General features: G+C 41.0%; 1 protein-coding gene across 4 annotated transcripts in view; it reads right to left on the bottom strand.

Moving 5' to 3' along the window:
* The window catches only part of LOC133387939 (glyoxal reductase-like), a 93,167-nt gene that overhangs the window by 11,338 nt on the left and 67,203 nt on the right, over positions 1-14,626 (bottom strand). For 2 of the 4 annotated variants that reach the window (XM_061633840.1, XM_061633841.1), the window contains exons 5-7: positions 11,922-12,104; positions 10,826-10,885; positions 4,290-4,408 (exon numbers count right to left, since the gene is read on the bottom strand). In XM_061633840.1, coding sequence (XP_061489824.1) covers positions 4,313-4,408; positions 10,826-10,885; positions 11,922-12,104 — 339 coding nt within the window. In that variant the 3' untranslated portion in view covers positions 4,290-4,312. The remainder of the gene's footprint in view (positions 1-4,289; positions 4,409-10,825; positions 10,886-11,921; positions 12,105-14,626) is intronic. The other 2 variants (XM_061633842.1, XM_061633839.1) reach the window with 2 other exon arrangements.

The following is a 14,626-nucleotide window of genomic DNA, read 5'->3' as shown; positions in this document are numbered from 1 at the left end:
TCCTTCACACTGTGTGTGTTTATTGCAGGAAACGTTGGGGTTGCCACAGAAAACAAAACAGACACGAAAAAAAAAATTAGCTCTCACTCTACAAAGAGAATCCAAGAACCTCTTCACAAATTACATGTTTTAGATGTACATCTAAAAATCTACAATAAATGTATGTTTGGAAGTACTTTTATCAACAGCTTATCAATCAGTTAGGATCTGCAGCTCACTCTTGAGTATACACTCCAATTCAAACCTTAGTTTGCAGTCATATAGTGTGTGAAGCAGCCCAAGCTTTACAAGAAGTGAGAGATGGACAAACTGAACTCAATAGCAAAAGTGCCTCTTAAAAGCATGACACAAAACTTAGGAACCTTGCGGTATTCCTTCAAAATGCTTTCAGAATCTTCCAGAGATTCCCTCGAGAGTTGTAATCAAGGGGAGAAACTTTGTCTCCAATCAAAGTGTTAGCAACAAAACTTCAGGGACAAACAACAATGCCAGTTCGTCACAAGCTAGGATAAAAAGTGAGGAACTTTATTTTGTGATATGATTAAAACAGCACAGCAGTGGGAAAACTGCTCCAGGAAGTCCTAAAACAATATAAATCACAGTCATACTTTCCATACCCTTCTAGACACAGGAACTCCTAAAATATCAGACCAGCATGACTGCATACCAAATGCAGGCTGATAATCAAGTGGGCCTGCAGAGGCTGTGCCTAAAACATATCTCTACGCTATATAGACTTCAATGTGTGTGTTTAATAATAGGCTCCAATAACAGTGTAGGATATCACAACTCATTTACCACAAAAGCCAACCTAGATGAAAGCTAAACAAACTTGGAGTAAAACTGCAACAAACCCGGGAATCAAAACATTACTGGTCATTCCCACAGCAGAACCTCAGGAAGAGACAACACAGGTAGGCATCTACCAAAACTTGAAAATCTCCAGTGCAGACTCATTTTGGATGTACCACATAATTTCACTACTGAAGAGCTTTTTCATTAGAACTTGTTCACCCTCTTCAGGTAAAAAATTGCTCTGGTGTCTCTTGACTTTTTTAGGATGACAAAGATGACAGACACCTGACACTTGTTCTATAGCCCTTATTAGATGTTTGATGGTCATGCCAATTCAGGTACACTTTTCTGGGGTTGCTTAAGTACAGGGAGAGGAAGAATGAATTGGAAGGAACACAAGAGAACTCAAATAAGTAGCTGTCCTTCACTGTTTGCAGAGTCTACTGATCTGAAGTTGTTTCTCTCCTGCAAATGTTGGAAGGTTAGCCCACACTGGGGTCAAGGATTCTGGATGACTCTTTCAGTCAGAAGGAGTGTGGGCTTCTTAACTGAAGTCTCTACAGGTTTCTTTTGGTTTAGAAGAAGACTTTCACTTTGGTTTGGTGTCCATCCTGTGATGGCAGGCATGGAAGGGATGACAGGGTGTAAGGAATGATTAATGCCGGATGGCTGTTTCTTGGGAAGACTATGGAAGAGTTTTTTTAACTTTATTCCAATAATTAATTATTTTTAAAAGATAGTGCTGGATGCAGCACAAAAGGACAAAATTTGGAAAAATTAGGGGGAGAAAACTGACACAGAAGAAAAAGAAAAGAGAAGGATCAAAGATAACATCCAAACTCTAAGTTGTTGAGGAGATTGAAGAGTGATGTTGTCAAACTGAAAGAGGAAAAATATGGGAGAAGGGAGGGCTGGGAGGGGAAATACTGTAAGTTCTACCTTTTGCTTATTGAGAAAACTATCCAACATCCAGGTAGATCAACTACATGAACATGAAAAGAAGGTGAGAAGGATGAAACAGAAATATAGAGCAGAATATTGTCAACCTAATTATGATACTATAACCCAGAAAAAGAAGTCAGGTTGCCAATACTGTGTGGAAAAAATCCCCAAATTTCTGACTGGCAAAGGAGATGCTCATCAGCTTTGGAACAGATGTCCATTTCCCAGTGATGTAGCCACTTATTACATCAAGTCATGACATTGGAAGTCAGGAATTAGGATCTACCACAAAGGCTACACAGCTAAAATAATAAATCTGAGGCCAACTTTGACCAATTTGGGAACCTCCACCAGGAAGGCAAACTCATAAGAAGAGCCCTGACAGGTCAGGTCAAAGGCCCAACTAGTCCAGCATCCAGTTTCACAATGGTCAACCAGATGCCTATGAGAAGCCCAAAAGTAGGACCTGAGTGCAACAATGCTGTCCTCACTTGCAATTCCCACCAATTGGTACTGAGAGGCATACTTTTTATTGCTTGACAGGCTCTTGCTGCTGATATGCTTAGTTAATATTGTTTTTATCATGCTAATTTTAATTTTTATATGGGATTGTTCTTTGCTCTTTGCTTTTTGTTCGCCGCTCTGAGTCTCCGGAGATAGAGCGGGTTATAAATGTTTTAAATAAATCAATCAATCAATAAATACTGCTGCTGACAGTGGAGGGAGCTATCATGACTACTAACAAACTGATAGCCTTATTCTTCACTGGCTCCCAGTTGCCATAAACTCACATAGTAGAAATAATACTAAACTAAATGAGCCAAGGATCTGGCTTGGTATGACGCAGCTGCCTGTGTTGGTAGCAGAGCAGCAATGGTTTGAATAGCACACGGGCAACCAGTTTACTAACTGCCAATAAGCGTGCCAGCATTCTCAGAGCCCCTCACTCACAAACATGTGCTACTCTAAACAGCTGATGTAAGAATCACTGACGTAATATATGTTTGTTGGAACATTTAGAAGCACTATCTGACTACTTGATATTATAGATATTTTTATGCTCCTCCCTTTGGGTGAGGAGTAGGACTATATTATTGATAGTATTAAATTTTCCTTTTTTTCTTACTGCTTTGTTAGCCTCTCAGAGAACATACATTTGTGGTGGTGTGGGATATATAGGTTATGTAAATAAATAAACATTGTAGGACAGCCACTTGCCTCCTAGTGGTGTCTGCTTAGTGGAATGGACTGGAGATATTCTGTTTTGAAGTTGTCAGGCTCTCTGGGTCTGAATGTATATTATAACAAACAAGTAAAAAGTTCCAGTTCTCCCTACTCTGTAGATGTCTTTCCTGGAAAGCTGAAGAACGGCCCTAAAAACACATTCCAGTATGTAATTTTCTGGGAGGGAAGGTGAAACAGAAGCTGGCTGCTTTAAGATGGTTGCTGGAAAGGGAGGTGTGGTGGTGTTTACTAGTTCATTTGTACATTTCATTGTCTTAACAGCCTCCATGGGGCATCTTATGGGGGAGGTGTCATTTTTTAGAGGGTTGCTGTCCTTCCATTGGGGGAGGGGAGGTCTTTCCTAGATCTCCCGTTGCAAGGCTGTATTTTTATGGTCCAAACAACAGCATCCTTTCTGCAGAAAAGAAGCTCTGGAACAGTATTCTATCATTTGATACTGGGTTCAGCCATGCAAGTGGTTCTGTTGTCTTCAGTAGAAGTACATGTGTGTGTCAGGCAGGGAAGAGTTGGAGTCAAAATGAAGCCTAACATTTATGTATCCAGCTAAACATAAATTATTCAGTCCAAGATGTTGTTTGTGGTCCAGCATGCATGTAAGATTTCCCCATCCACTTCAGTGGAGGGAGCAGTTCTACATGTGCTTTTCTTTCCATATACACAGTTGCCCTCTCCAGTGAAGTGAATGAAAAAACTTTTGCCTTCTGCCCCCTCATCAAATTGGTGAGTAAGAGACTTGCAGAAATTGGGGAAGAAATTTGTTTTTCTGTGAAACTTACTGTATGCCACTATTAAATACAGATGAAAGTTTTAAAGGTTGTCCTATTTGTATTGTGTCTCTATCACTTGCTTAGTGTGTGCAAAGGCTGCCTTTGTTGACCGTCAGATCTCATTCCCCCTTATTCACCAGTTCAACTTAGCTGCCGCGCTACCACGCAGAGAGGCACTGTGCATCAATTAGATGCCATTTTCTCATCCCTATTTTTTGTATCTGGGACTAGAGATTCAAAAGCTGCCATGACCTGGACAGCCTGTCAGCACCAAAAAAGTCTTCCAAGAGATGCCTGAAAGTCTCAACCGGCACCTTAGTTTAGTATTATTTCTGCTACGCGAGTTTATGGTGACTGGGAATTTTCTAAAAAGAAAACAGAATGAAGCTAACCATATCCCTTGCTTCTCAAGCAGTGGTGGGAATGTATCCCAACCCTAAAGGAGCCACTATAATTATACCCAAATAAGTTGTGCAGCTAATCATCAAGGCAATATTTCATTTGATTTCACATTACGCCTTCAGATACTATGGAACTTACAACAAAAATCCAAACCTTGGCATCTAAACAATTGAGGTTGGGTCCCAGGAAACATGTCTCCCATCATGCATTCCATTTAGAATTGCAACATCGTCTTCTGCTAGTGAAAAATCAAAGACCTAAGGGGAATGTATAAGTGGTTAGTTGAACCCATACAAATGCAACACTAGAAACTACCTGTCTGCTTTTCACATGCTCCAGCATCCTAAATTGTTATTTCATTCATAATTTTGTATCTAGAACCTGTGTGGTACAATAGGTAGAATGTCAAATTTCTGCTTAACGTGGAAGATGTTTGACTTCCTTTGTATAATGTATCTAGGTTCACATGCTTGATCAATTTTGATTTCTTGTCCATCAATGTTTGTTCCCACACTCTCATTCTAATAGAAACTGGGTATGGTTTAATTTCTGGTAGGCTATGCAATTGGACGTGATGAAATTTCTGCCACAGCTATTAATTCCAAAAGCATCTTCAAAATGTAGGGATGTCCATGAATACCTTCTGCCCCTCTCCCCCTATGTAAATCATCACTAATGATTCAGGAGGAATAACACTGAGAAAGAAAACAAAAATGAAATAAGTAATTTAGACTTTAGGACTATTTCATGAAAAAGCTTTATCAGAAAAGACAGAGCTACTACACATAGAATGTTGATGAGACTAGAGATTCTGAGCGAGAGGGGATTCCCTGGCTGGAGATAAAAAAACTTTCCCTCTTCTCCAGGCCAGACAGTCATCTCTCCTGGTAAATACTCTTTCTGAGAAGCACATGTTTAACTCCTGGAACACACCAGTTGGCACGTAAAATTGGTAGAATTGTTCCTTGGGGAGGATAGACTCAGACTACAAGAAGGACTTTTTCATAGAGCTTACTAAGTTCAAGCAGAGACACAGGAGGGGAGTACACGTCATATATGGTGAAAGGCCATTTCCTTGCCTGCCTCCCCCTTCCTTCGGCTGGTTCCCTGAACTGGGAATTCCTGTAAGCTGCGTGCATGGATGCAGGCAGAGCCAGCAATATCAGATCTGCAGCTGCTGTGCCATGCACCTGGCATCTTCTCAAGAAGCCCTTCTATTCCCTTGGTCGTCTCAGAAGCAATAAATCCCCCAGATCACCTTGTGTGTGATTTTAGCACAGATTCAACAGTGGGGATCATAAGCACTGAGTTATTTAATTGGTAGCTTAATCAACTAAAGTGCTGGTTGAATATTTAATTGGCAAGGACCAATTTTAATCAGTGGGACTAAGAGTTCAGGGCACATTTTGCCAGTCCACTACTTTCCAATGTTTTCTGTGTTGTCTTCCCCCATGCCCCGAGAACTGATTTGTGCCGATTTAAAACACACACACACTTAAAAACCAGGTTGTCTAGTGTGAACTGGCAAAGAACTACTGAAGCTTCTCAAGGCTAATTAGAACCTTTGTCCTTGCAGCTTCTGCCTTTAATTGCTTCCTGTTCCGTGTAGCATGGCATTACTGAACACCAATTTTAGTTGCTTTTATCTGCTGCACTTGTCTTCATTTCATCTGTTTCTTTATGCTCATATGTAGATTGTATGGCGCTATTGGTTCATTTTTTGTTAGCTGCCCTGTGTGATGCAAAATGCATTGGAAGGGTGGAATATACATTTTCTAACATAAAAATGCAAGTAATGAGTTGTTTCTTGATTGACCCCCAACAACTGGTATTCAGAGGTACACTGCCTCTAAACAAAGAGGTTCCATTTAGCTATCAAGGCTAATAGTTGTGGCTGACAGACTTACATAAATTAGCTAAATCCTTTTTAAAGCTATCTAAGCTAGTGGCCATCATCACATCTTGTGGCAATGATCCTATGTGTGCTTACCTCACATCCCACTGTATACAATGGGCCGTATATGCATAGGACTGTAGCCTTAGTTCTTCAGATGCCCTTTCTGAACAAGTGGTTCAGGAGTATCTGCTCAACATCTCCCACCTTGAAGACCAATACTACATTAGTTCTTAGCTTCCCTGCAATCTCTCTACCCTCCTTCAGTAACACTTTCAAATCTTTGTCATCGAACAGACCAACTGCCTCTCTGGCTGATTTCCTGCTTCTGATATATTTAAAGAAATGTGTATTTGTTTTAATGTTTTTAGTAATGTGCTCTTCAATTTGCTTGCCTTATCATCAACTGACATTTGTTTTGCCAGAGTTTGTGCCCCTTTTTATTTTCTTCACTTGGCTGAGACTTCCACTTTTTAAAGGAAGCCTTCTTGCTTTTTATTACCTCCTTGACTTGCTCACCAACCACACTTGAATCCTCTTGGACTTGTTTGTACTTTTCCTATTCTGTAGTATACGTTTTATCTGAACTTCAATTATTCTGACTTTAAATAACTTCCAATTGTCCTGAAGAGATTTGACTCTTTGACTGTCCCTTTTAACTTGCCTTCAACCTAATCATTTTTTAGATGTTTTCTCTTTAGAAGTTAAATGGGGGATGGTGGCCTGGGAGAGGGCATTCTCTGAGGCAGCCCCCAAGTTGTGGGATTCCTTCCCCACAGTGGTGTGTCTGGCATCTTCGCTGTACAGTTTTCGGCAAATGCTGAAAATGCACTTCTTTACCCTGGCCTTTTACACTTGAGGTGCATGTTTCCAGGGCCCACCCTATTCCTATGATTATAATCTGTTTTAATTGCTTTAATACTGAATTCTAAATTGTTGTAACCTGCCCTAGGACCTGCTGATGAAGGGTGGGTGAAAATGAAATGGACTGCCCAAGTTGATTCCGACTTATGGTGACCTTATGAAGAGGGTTTTCATTGTAAGCAGTATTCAGAGGGGGTTTACCATTGCCTTCCTCTGAGGCTGAGAGGCAGTGACTGGCCCAAGGTCACCCAGCGAGCTTCATGGCTGTGTGGGGATTCAAACCCTGGTCTCCCAGGTTGTAGTCCAGCACCTTAACCACTATACTACACTGGCTCTTGAAGGGTGGGTAGTAATAATAATAATAATGAGGAGGAGGAGGAATTGATAGTACTGTGGCCAGTGTTACTAAGGAGTTCATCAACACTTAGGGAGCTTCCAGACTGTCACTTTTTTGTGGGTGGGATTCAGTTGCATACCAGCAAATTCAGGTTGTGCAATTAGATATGGCAGTCCTGGGCAACAAACCCACTTCAAAACAACAACAGACTTTTTACAGTAAGGAAAGTGATGGGAAGATGCACTAGAACGTGTGGAATAAAATTGCTTCACATGATATCATATAAACCTCCCCACAAACAAATCAGAATGAATGCTCATTAAACAGCTGATGTCATATAACCTCCCTACAAACTTTATGCAAAACAAAAAGGATGAATGCTCAATAAACAGCTTTCTGAATGTGACCTTAAGCCTTGGTAAAAGATCCTGGACACTATTCAGGGTGAAGTACAGGACTGCCTCAAGTGCAGTCAGACACAATCATTTACTGCAGCATTGTACCATATACCATGATCACTGACTCCACTCCCACCTACCTCTATCAGACTATCTACACAGTACACAATGTTCACAACCTTTATACCAGTCAGTCAAGTCACTTCGTGGTCAACATACCCATTACAAACCCACCTCTTTAAGTTCCTAATTATCCAGACCCTCATTCCCACCCCTGTTGGCAAATCCTCAGGATGAAAGAATATTAGTGCATTACCAAAGAAACTAGTCCCTGCTATCAGATCATTTCTCTTGTCCTCAGTATAACACCTTCCTGTTCCAAGATCCTTAGGGCCAAAACAGACGTTATGTTTATTATATAGTTTGCCCTTGTGTAGTTGATTTTTCTTTAACAAATAGCACTCCCCTATGTGGCAGCTGAGTTTGATTGGTACAATGGAGTGAGGTAAAAGAGAATGGTGTAATTGGAGAAAGAAACTGGGGGGTGGGGGTGGAGGGCTTTAACACTTTGCCCCTGGCATTGCCCTGATCAGAGTCTGCCCCCGTGCCTGCTTTTACAGTGGCAATATTCTTTAACAAACTACTTGCAAGGAGGGAGGGTGATGTGTGAGAGAACTATAGAATGGGGTAAAATCTGATCAAGATCACCAGAAGGGGCAAAGGACCTCCCCCACTCTGCCCCTGATTTGGCTCACTACACTTCTCTACACAAGGGCACATGACAAACAAGTTGTTTAGTTTTGCCCTTAATCTCCATAATTGTCCCCTTTTAAGCTTGGCCAAATCTACACTTGAATGTTAAATATCTTATATTCTTTGGCATTTCAGGGACTAAAGCTAAACTGTGTTCTAACTTTGGTAAGCTAAATCTCCATTTTAGCCATCTCATTTTTAAAATGACAATATCTTTTCTAAATTTAGTTTTAGGTTTAACAGCTCCAGAACAGCAACGAGGCTGGGAACTACTACAGAATTCTTTCATTAAGATTCAACTCTTAGCCCATCATGCGCTTGATATAGTGCACTACGTTTCCTTAAATAACATTCACTAATAAGCAAAAAAACTTGCGGTTTAAGAACATACCTATAGCTACAGATATTTCTATCAAGCTTTAAGAAGCAGGGAAACTGGGCAGCTATAATGAATGCACCAGGGGAGCAGGAGACCTGACCTCCTCTCTGAGATATTGGACTGCCCTACAAAGTTGTCAAAATGCAAACACAATTTGGTTGGTCTTTCACAGTCCAATTCACTTCCTGTGTAGCTTGGAAGAATTTGGTAACATGTGCCTCTGACCTTGGGGGAGGAAGAAGAGTAGGGGAGAGGAGAGAGAAGGAAAAAGGGAGGGGAGAGGAAAGCAGAAGGAGGGGGAGGGGGAAGGAGGGGATTGGAAGGAGAGGGGCAAAGGAAGAGGAAGGGAAAGGGCAAAAGGGAGGTGATGGGAGGAACCAGGAGGGGAGGGCAGGTTTGATCATTTCATACTTATTGAGTTCAATGGGATTTACTCCTGTGCAATCATGCTTAAGATAGGTAAAACTGACCATGGGGGGGAGGAGGAGGGGGAAGGACGGAATCAGAAGGGGATGGAGATGGGAAGGGAGGGGCAAAGGAAGGGTGAAGGGAGGGGCAAAGGAAGGGTGAAGGGAGGGGCAAAGGAAGGGTGAAGGGAGGGGCAAAGGAAGGGTGAAGGAGGGGCAAAGGAAGGGCGAGGGAAGGGGCAAGAGGGAGGGGATAGGAGGGAGGAGAAGGGAGCGTGGATCTGATCATTTGCATACCTTTTGAGTTCAATGGGATTTCTTTCTATGCAATCATGTTTAGGATAGGTGAAACTGACCTGGAGAAAGGGCAGGGAGGGGAGGGGATTGGGTGGGTGGGCACTGGGCAGAGGGGAAGCCCCTTTTCTTTCCAAAAGGAAAACATTGTGAACAGTATCATTGCTTTTCAGGGTTTCCCTCAGCTTTTTATTCTACAGCAGGCACATGTAGCCTTCCAAACCAAAGCTTTCCATGGCAACATCCACACCAGACCTTTATTTCACTTTACACAATCATGTCTTCTCCCAAAGAATCCTGGGAAGTGTAGTTAGTGAAGGGTGCTGAGAGTTGCTAGGAGATGTCCTGTTCCCCTCACAGAACTTCAGTCAGAGTGGCTGACTGTTAAACCACTCTGGTCACTGGAGCTTTGTCAATAGAATAGGAGTCTCCTCTCAGTACCCTTCACAAACTACACTTCCCAGGATTCTTTGGGGGAAGCCATGACTGCTTCAAGTAAAATAAAGGTCTGGTGTGGGTGTGGCCCCCTGATTAGGCAAGTCCAGCAGCTGTGAGTCTGGCTTTTAGAAACTAACAGTTGGTTCTTACTGAGCATGCCCAATGTTATCATTGAGTTCAAGGCAACATTTCTTAAATTAATTAAAAATCAGCCAGGCATTTTAAAAAATTTTAAACTGTAGAAGATGAAGGCCAGAATATGGAGCAACGTCAGTAATAGGATTGCAGGTACTCAGTGAACATGGCTGATTTTTAATTAATTTCAACAGATTATGAGAACTTTGACAGAAAAAAGTCCAAAAAGGGTCTGGGTTTTTCTCTCTCTCTCTTTACACTTTGAACTCTCGATTCTCTCTGATTGTTCTTTGTATTGCCATGAAAATTGAAAGGGTTGTTAAGCAAGCATTTCTGAGTTCAGGACTATACGTTTTGTAACATTTTGTTTTGAAATGAGTTTATGGGAAGCATTAGAATGGCATGTGGGGGTATTTTCAATGTAACATTGTGGAATGCGAAAAATCCACACTGGCTATAGTATACAGCCACTCTTGTGGCTGTATAATAAGAGATTATAATTTTGTTCTCCTCACAACGGTGCCTCCCTCACCTGGCTCCTTACCATTTTCTCTAAGCTTTGTCACTGGGGATGTGACACTTGGGATCAATCAGCTTCTTCTTCTAATTGATTTCTTACACTTGTGTCTTCCAAAGTTCTGGTTCATTCCCAAGTTATGCTAAAGTAATTATGTTAATAGAAATAGACTGGCATAAGAGTAGTGTAAAATAATAAAAAGTCACATCCAAAGTACTAGAATGTATGTACATCTGGAATAAGACAAAGTGTTCTTACCTGACAGTTTTCCTTGACCCTTTCTGGTTTTGTAGACTTTGGAATAGTGACAATGCCATTCTAGAATAAAAAATAAACACAATTTATATTCCTAAAGCTCTGTTTAAAAAAAAACAGAGGGAGGGAGTGGAGGAATGAATTAGAATATCTCACTGAAGTCAATGTATCTAATTAGTGGAAGTTGACAGTGAATCATATCTTTATAATCACTAACCCAAAATTTCAGACTAGTTCTTACAAACAGGCCATGAGATGGTAAACCTCTCTTCTTGACTGTACCAGGTAGGGAAAGCACACTGTTGAAAGCTCTCCCATGCAAAAGTCCCTGCACATAGAAAACTAGATGTCAGAGAGAAGAATTCTAGCCCACCCTTCTCCCCAATGGACTAGTTTTCTATGTCATGTAAGCCCCTATCTGCAATATGAAGTGGCACAAGTGAAGACACAGGTTTATCCTCCCCATCTGCAGTTAGGAAGAGCTAGGCCAGAAAACCAAGTATATCATGTGTCATCACTTTGGTATACTATGCATCACTGAATATAACTGTTTTAGTACTTCCTATATGCAGCTCTAATATTGAAATGACTTGAAGGTATATATATCCAAGGGAGGGATTAGCAGAATCATTCATTCATTGCACATGATTTTGGAAGTCAAGTTTGGGCTTAGTGAAATTAACAAGAAATGCATCACACTACATGCTACTTTGATCATGCCACTGTTTCAGCAGCCAGTAGTGCTACATTGATAGGAAGAAGAGGGTGCCCAGTTTTTGGATACCTCCATGAAGAGACTCCTTGTACCACACTGGCAGGAACAGACACTGTCACACAAAATTGGTCCCAAGACCAAGGTACTTTCAATCTCTCTACCCAACAATAATCAGAACTTCAAGCCTATTACTTTAAATAGAATCAGCTACTGAACAACCTTGAAATATCCAATGTCTGGTGTACTTACAGCACTAAGAGACACTAAGGGGTATGCTTACTATTCTTGGGCAAGTTTTACATGGATGGACAGAAAACTGGCTACGTTACAGACAAGTTATTTTACAGGGGTGGGAACAACAATGCTGGAAACTTTAGAACTTACCTGTATGCTCCAGCGTATACAGATTTGTGCAGGAGTTTTGCCATATTTCTTTGCAAGCTGAACTATGTTAGGATGGCTAAGGGCTTCACCTTTAGCAAGTGGGCAGTAGCCTTCAAAAACAATGTTCCTGTTTCGGCAATAATCCACTAATTCTTGAGGCCTATGGAAAGGGTGGTATTCAACCTTTTATAAAAGAGAAGAAACTTTGCAGTTAAAACCCTCATCAGCTTTTAATCTATTACAACTCAAAGGTCAAGCAACTGAAGTGTTACTTCTGGTCTGGCAGATTGCTATCAGTCCAAAACATATTTTATTGACATTTTCCCCCTCCAAAAAGACAGCAGAATTCTCTTGGGTGGAAACACAGTACTCTGGAAAATTTGTACATTGGTTGCCAATATCTTCAGAACTTACAGAGATGCTACATATTCACCAACTCTTTATAATAATGTTTGAAACAATTTCCTGGATGCATTAGAACCCTGCTCCAAGAGGCAATTACTGCTTCCTCCTCCCCTATCATGTCATATCTACAAGAAACTGAATTACATCTTGTTCTTAAAAAAAGATAAGAAAAAGAGTAGCACAACCATATATGACCTTTTTCTTTCAGAGATCCCACCATACAAGGTACCAGTCTTCGCTTCCTTTGTAAAATTCCAGCTCTTTTCTTGTCAGGTTCACACAAGTGTTATTCTACCACCATGAGGTGATTTCTTCAAGACAGCCTGTGGTGAGATCTATGTGGAGTTAGATCTTGCAAAATAGTCTGATGTGTATTCAACCAATACATTTGATCATATTTGACCTCATCTGTAAGGCTTTCAATCAAACCTTCCATTGGATTAGTTTTGTATAAATCTTAACACAGAGTTACTGGAAGAAAAAAAATCCGCAAGGGGTAGGAGTAACATGTTATTGTGAATGAATGCTAACTTACAGACAACTTAGGGAAACAAACATGCTTGACAACACACACACAACATGGTTGAGTTCTCCTTGAAATAGAAAATTCCATTACTTTTTAAATTTATTTATTCCTATTGGAAGTTTCTTATTTAGCAACTTAACTAGTTCTCAGGTATATTTTTTAGACAAGGTATATGTGTCTCATCTCTTGTATGGACTGATTTATATGGACACACATAGCGCCATCAATGTAAACACTCTGTTAATTGTATAGTGTAAAGCAAACAAAAAAAGCCAGGCCCTTGCCCCAATGGCCTTACACAATCTAAATTTTGGGAGACCAAAGGGAAAGAAGTGAAGGGAGGAGAGGAAGAAGCAAGAGTACTGGAAGATGAACGTAGCAAGCTCTAGAGGACAAAAAAAGTAGGCCAGATGCTGAACCCAACAAGAGGCTCACGGGGGGGGGGGGGGAGTACAATATAGTCTTTGATTTCCCATTAGTCTCAACTAGGCTTGTTTTTGGCTGCTTTGGCACACTTACACTTAGTGTGACTTTTTAAACACACGCACCCTTTTAAATGCATAGTTATAGTGAAATCTTCACTGGTGACTGTGAATAAGAATCCTTAGTGTTAGTAGGGATCAGTGCAGAACTGCAGAATATAAACATTTAATCTTTCACAGGTAAATCAAGAGGTTGGGAGACAGAGGTGGCACATTGTTTCTGGTCAATGCTGGCATTGGAAATCTGTCCTTTAGTTACACCATGGGTCAGGGAAAGGTGACGTTTATTTAAAAGTGGGATGAGGAGAGAGAGTTTGTCATACAGCTTAGCTTGTTTGCACGAATAATCTGCACAGAGGACTTTGGTGGTTTGCTCTGATTGTGTGCCCTGCCCATACCATCCCTTCCTGGTTACAGAGGCTCACTGATGGTGTCCTGCCTCTCAAAATCTATAGTCACTCTCAGGTGGAATATGAGCACAGGAGAAGGTAACAAGCTAGAGTGACAGGTAAGAGGAACAGGTAACAAATATGTGTGAATAAGAGATGAATATAAGTTTACTGATATAGGGCAATTCTATAGCAAAGCTTGGGAAAATGCGAACTATCCTGATGTTACCCTTCCCTGTCACTTAAACACAGAACATTAAGCAAATCAAAAACCTGACATGATTCCTGGATAGAAAAACGCAACTGTCTGCATGTGCACGAATCAGTATAAATTCTCTGATAAAGCTGGTTTACGGACAGCAACACACTTGCAAATGAAATAGCTGTTACACTTCTTCCAGTCACCTAACTGTTTTGCGTACGTTTAATGAAGAAGAAATGATACATTAGTTTAGCCCAATGACATCAACACAGGGAATGTGGAAAATTTCATTCACCCCATGGAGAATGAAGGGCTGCTTCCTGTTTCTCATCTTTAGTACATGTTGTCTTTTCAGGCAACAATAGTCAGGAACAATAGCCTGGCATCTGGTCAATACCGCCTCTTAAAAACCCAAGCTCTCGAAGGCTAGGCTGAGTAAGCCTAAGCCCACTGTGATCAAAAATGACTAGTTGGATGGGAGACAAGGTTCAAGCAGCAGACATATCCAGCTCTTCAACCAGTGACATTTCTTGACCTCTCTGTGGCCTTCTGCACCACATGTTTACATTTGCAGATACACTGTGGAGATCACTCATTTGCTTGCACCTGGCAGGCAGCAGAACATGTCCAGTATTCACTATCAAAAACTTTGAGGAAGAGAAGAGAAGCAATAACTCCAGGTGAAGCTTTCAAATTCACTT

The sequence above is a fragment of the Rhineura floridana genome, chromosome 6 (genome assembly GCF_030035675.1).
Source record: "Rhineura floridana isolate rRhiFlo1 chromosome 6, rRhiFlo1.hap2, whole genome shotgun sequence".
Taxonomy (NCBI): domain Eukaryota; kingdom Metazoa; phylum Chordata; class Lepidosauria; order Squamata; family Rhineuridae; genus Rhineura; species Rhineura floridana.
This window is presented reverse-complemented; position numbering and strand designations above follow the sequence as displayed.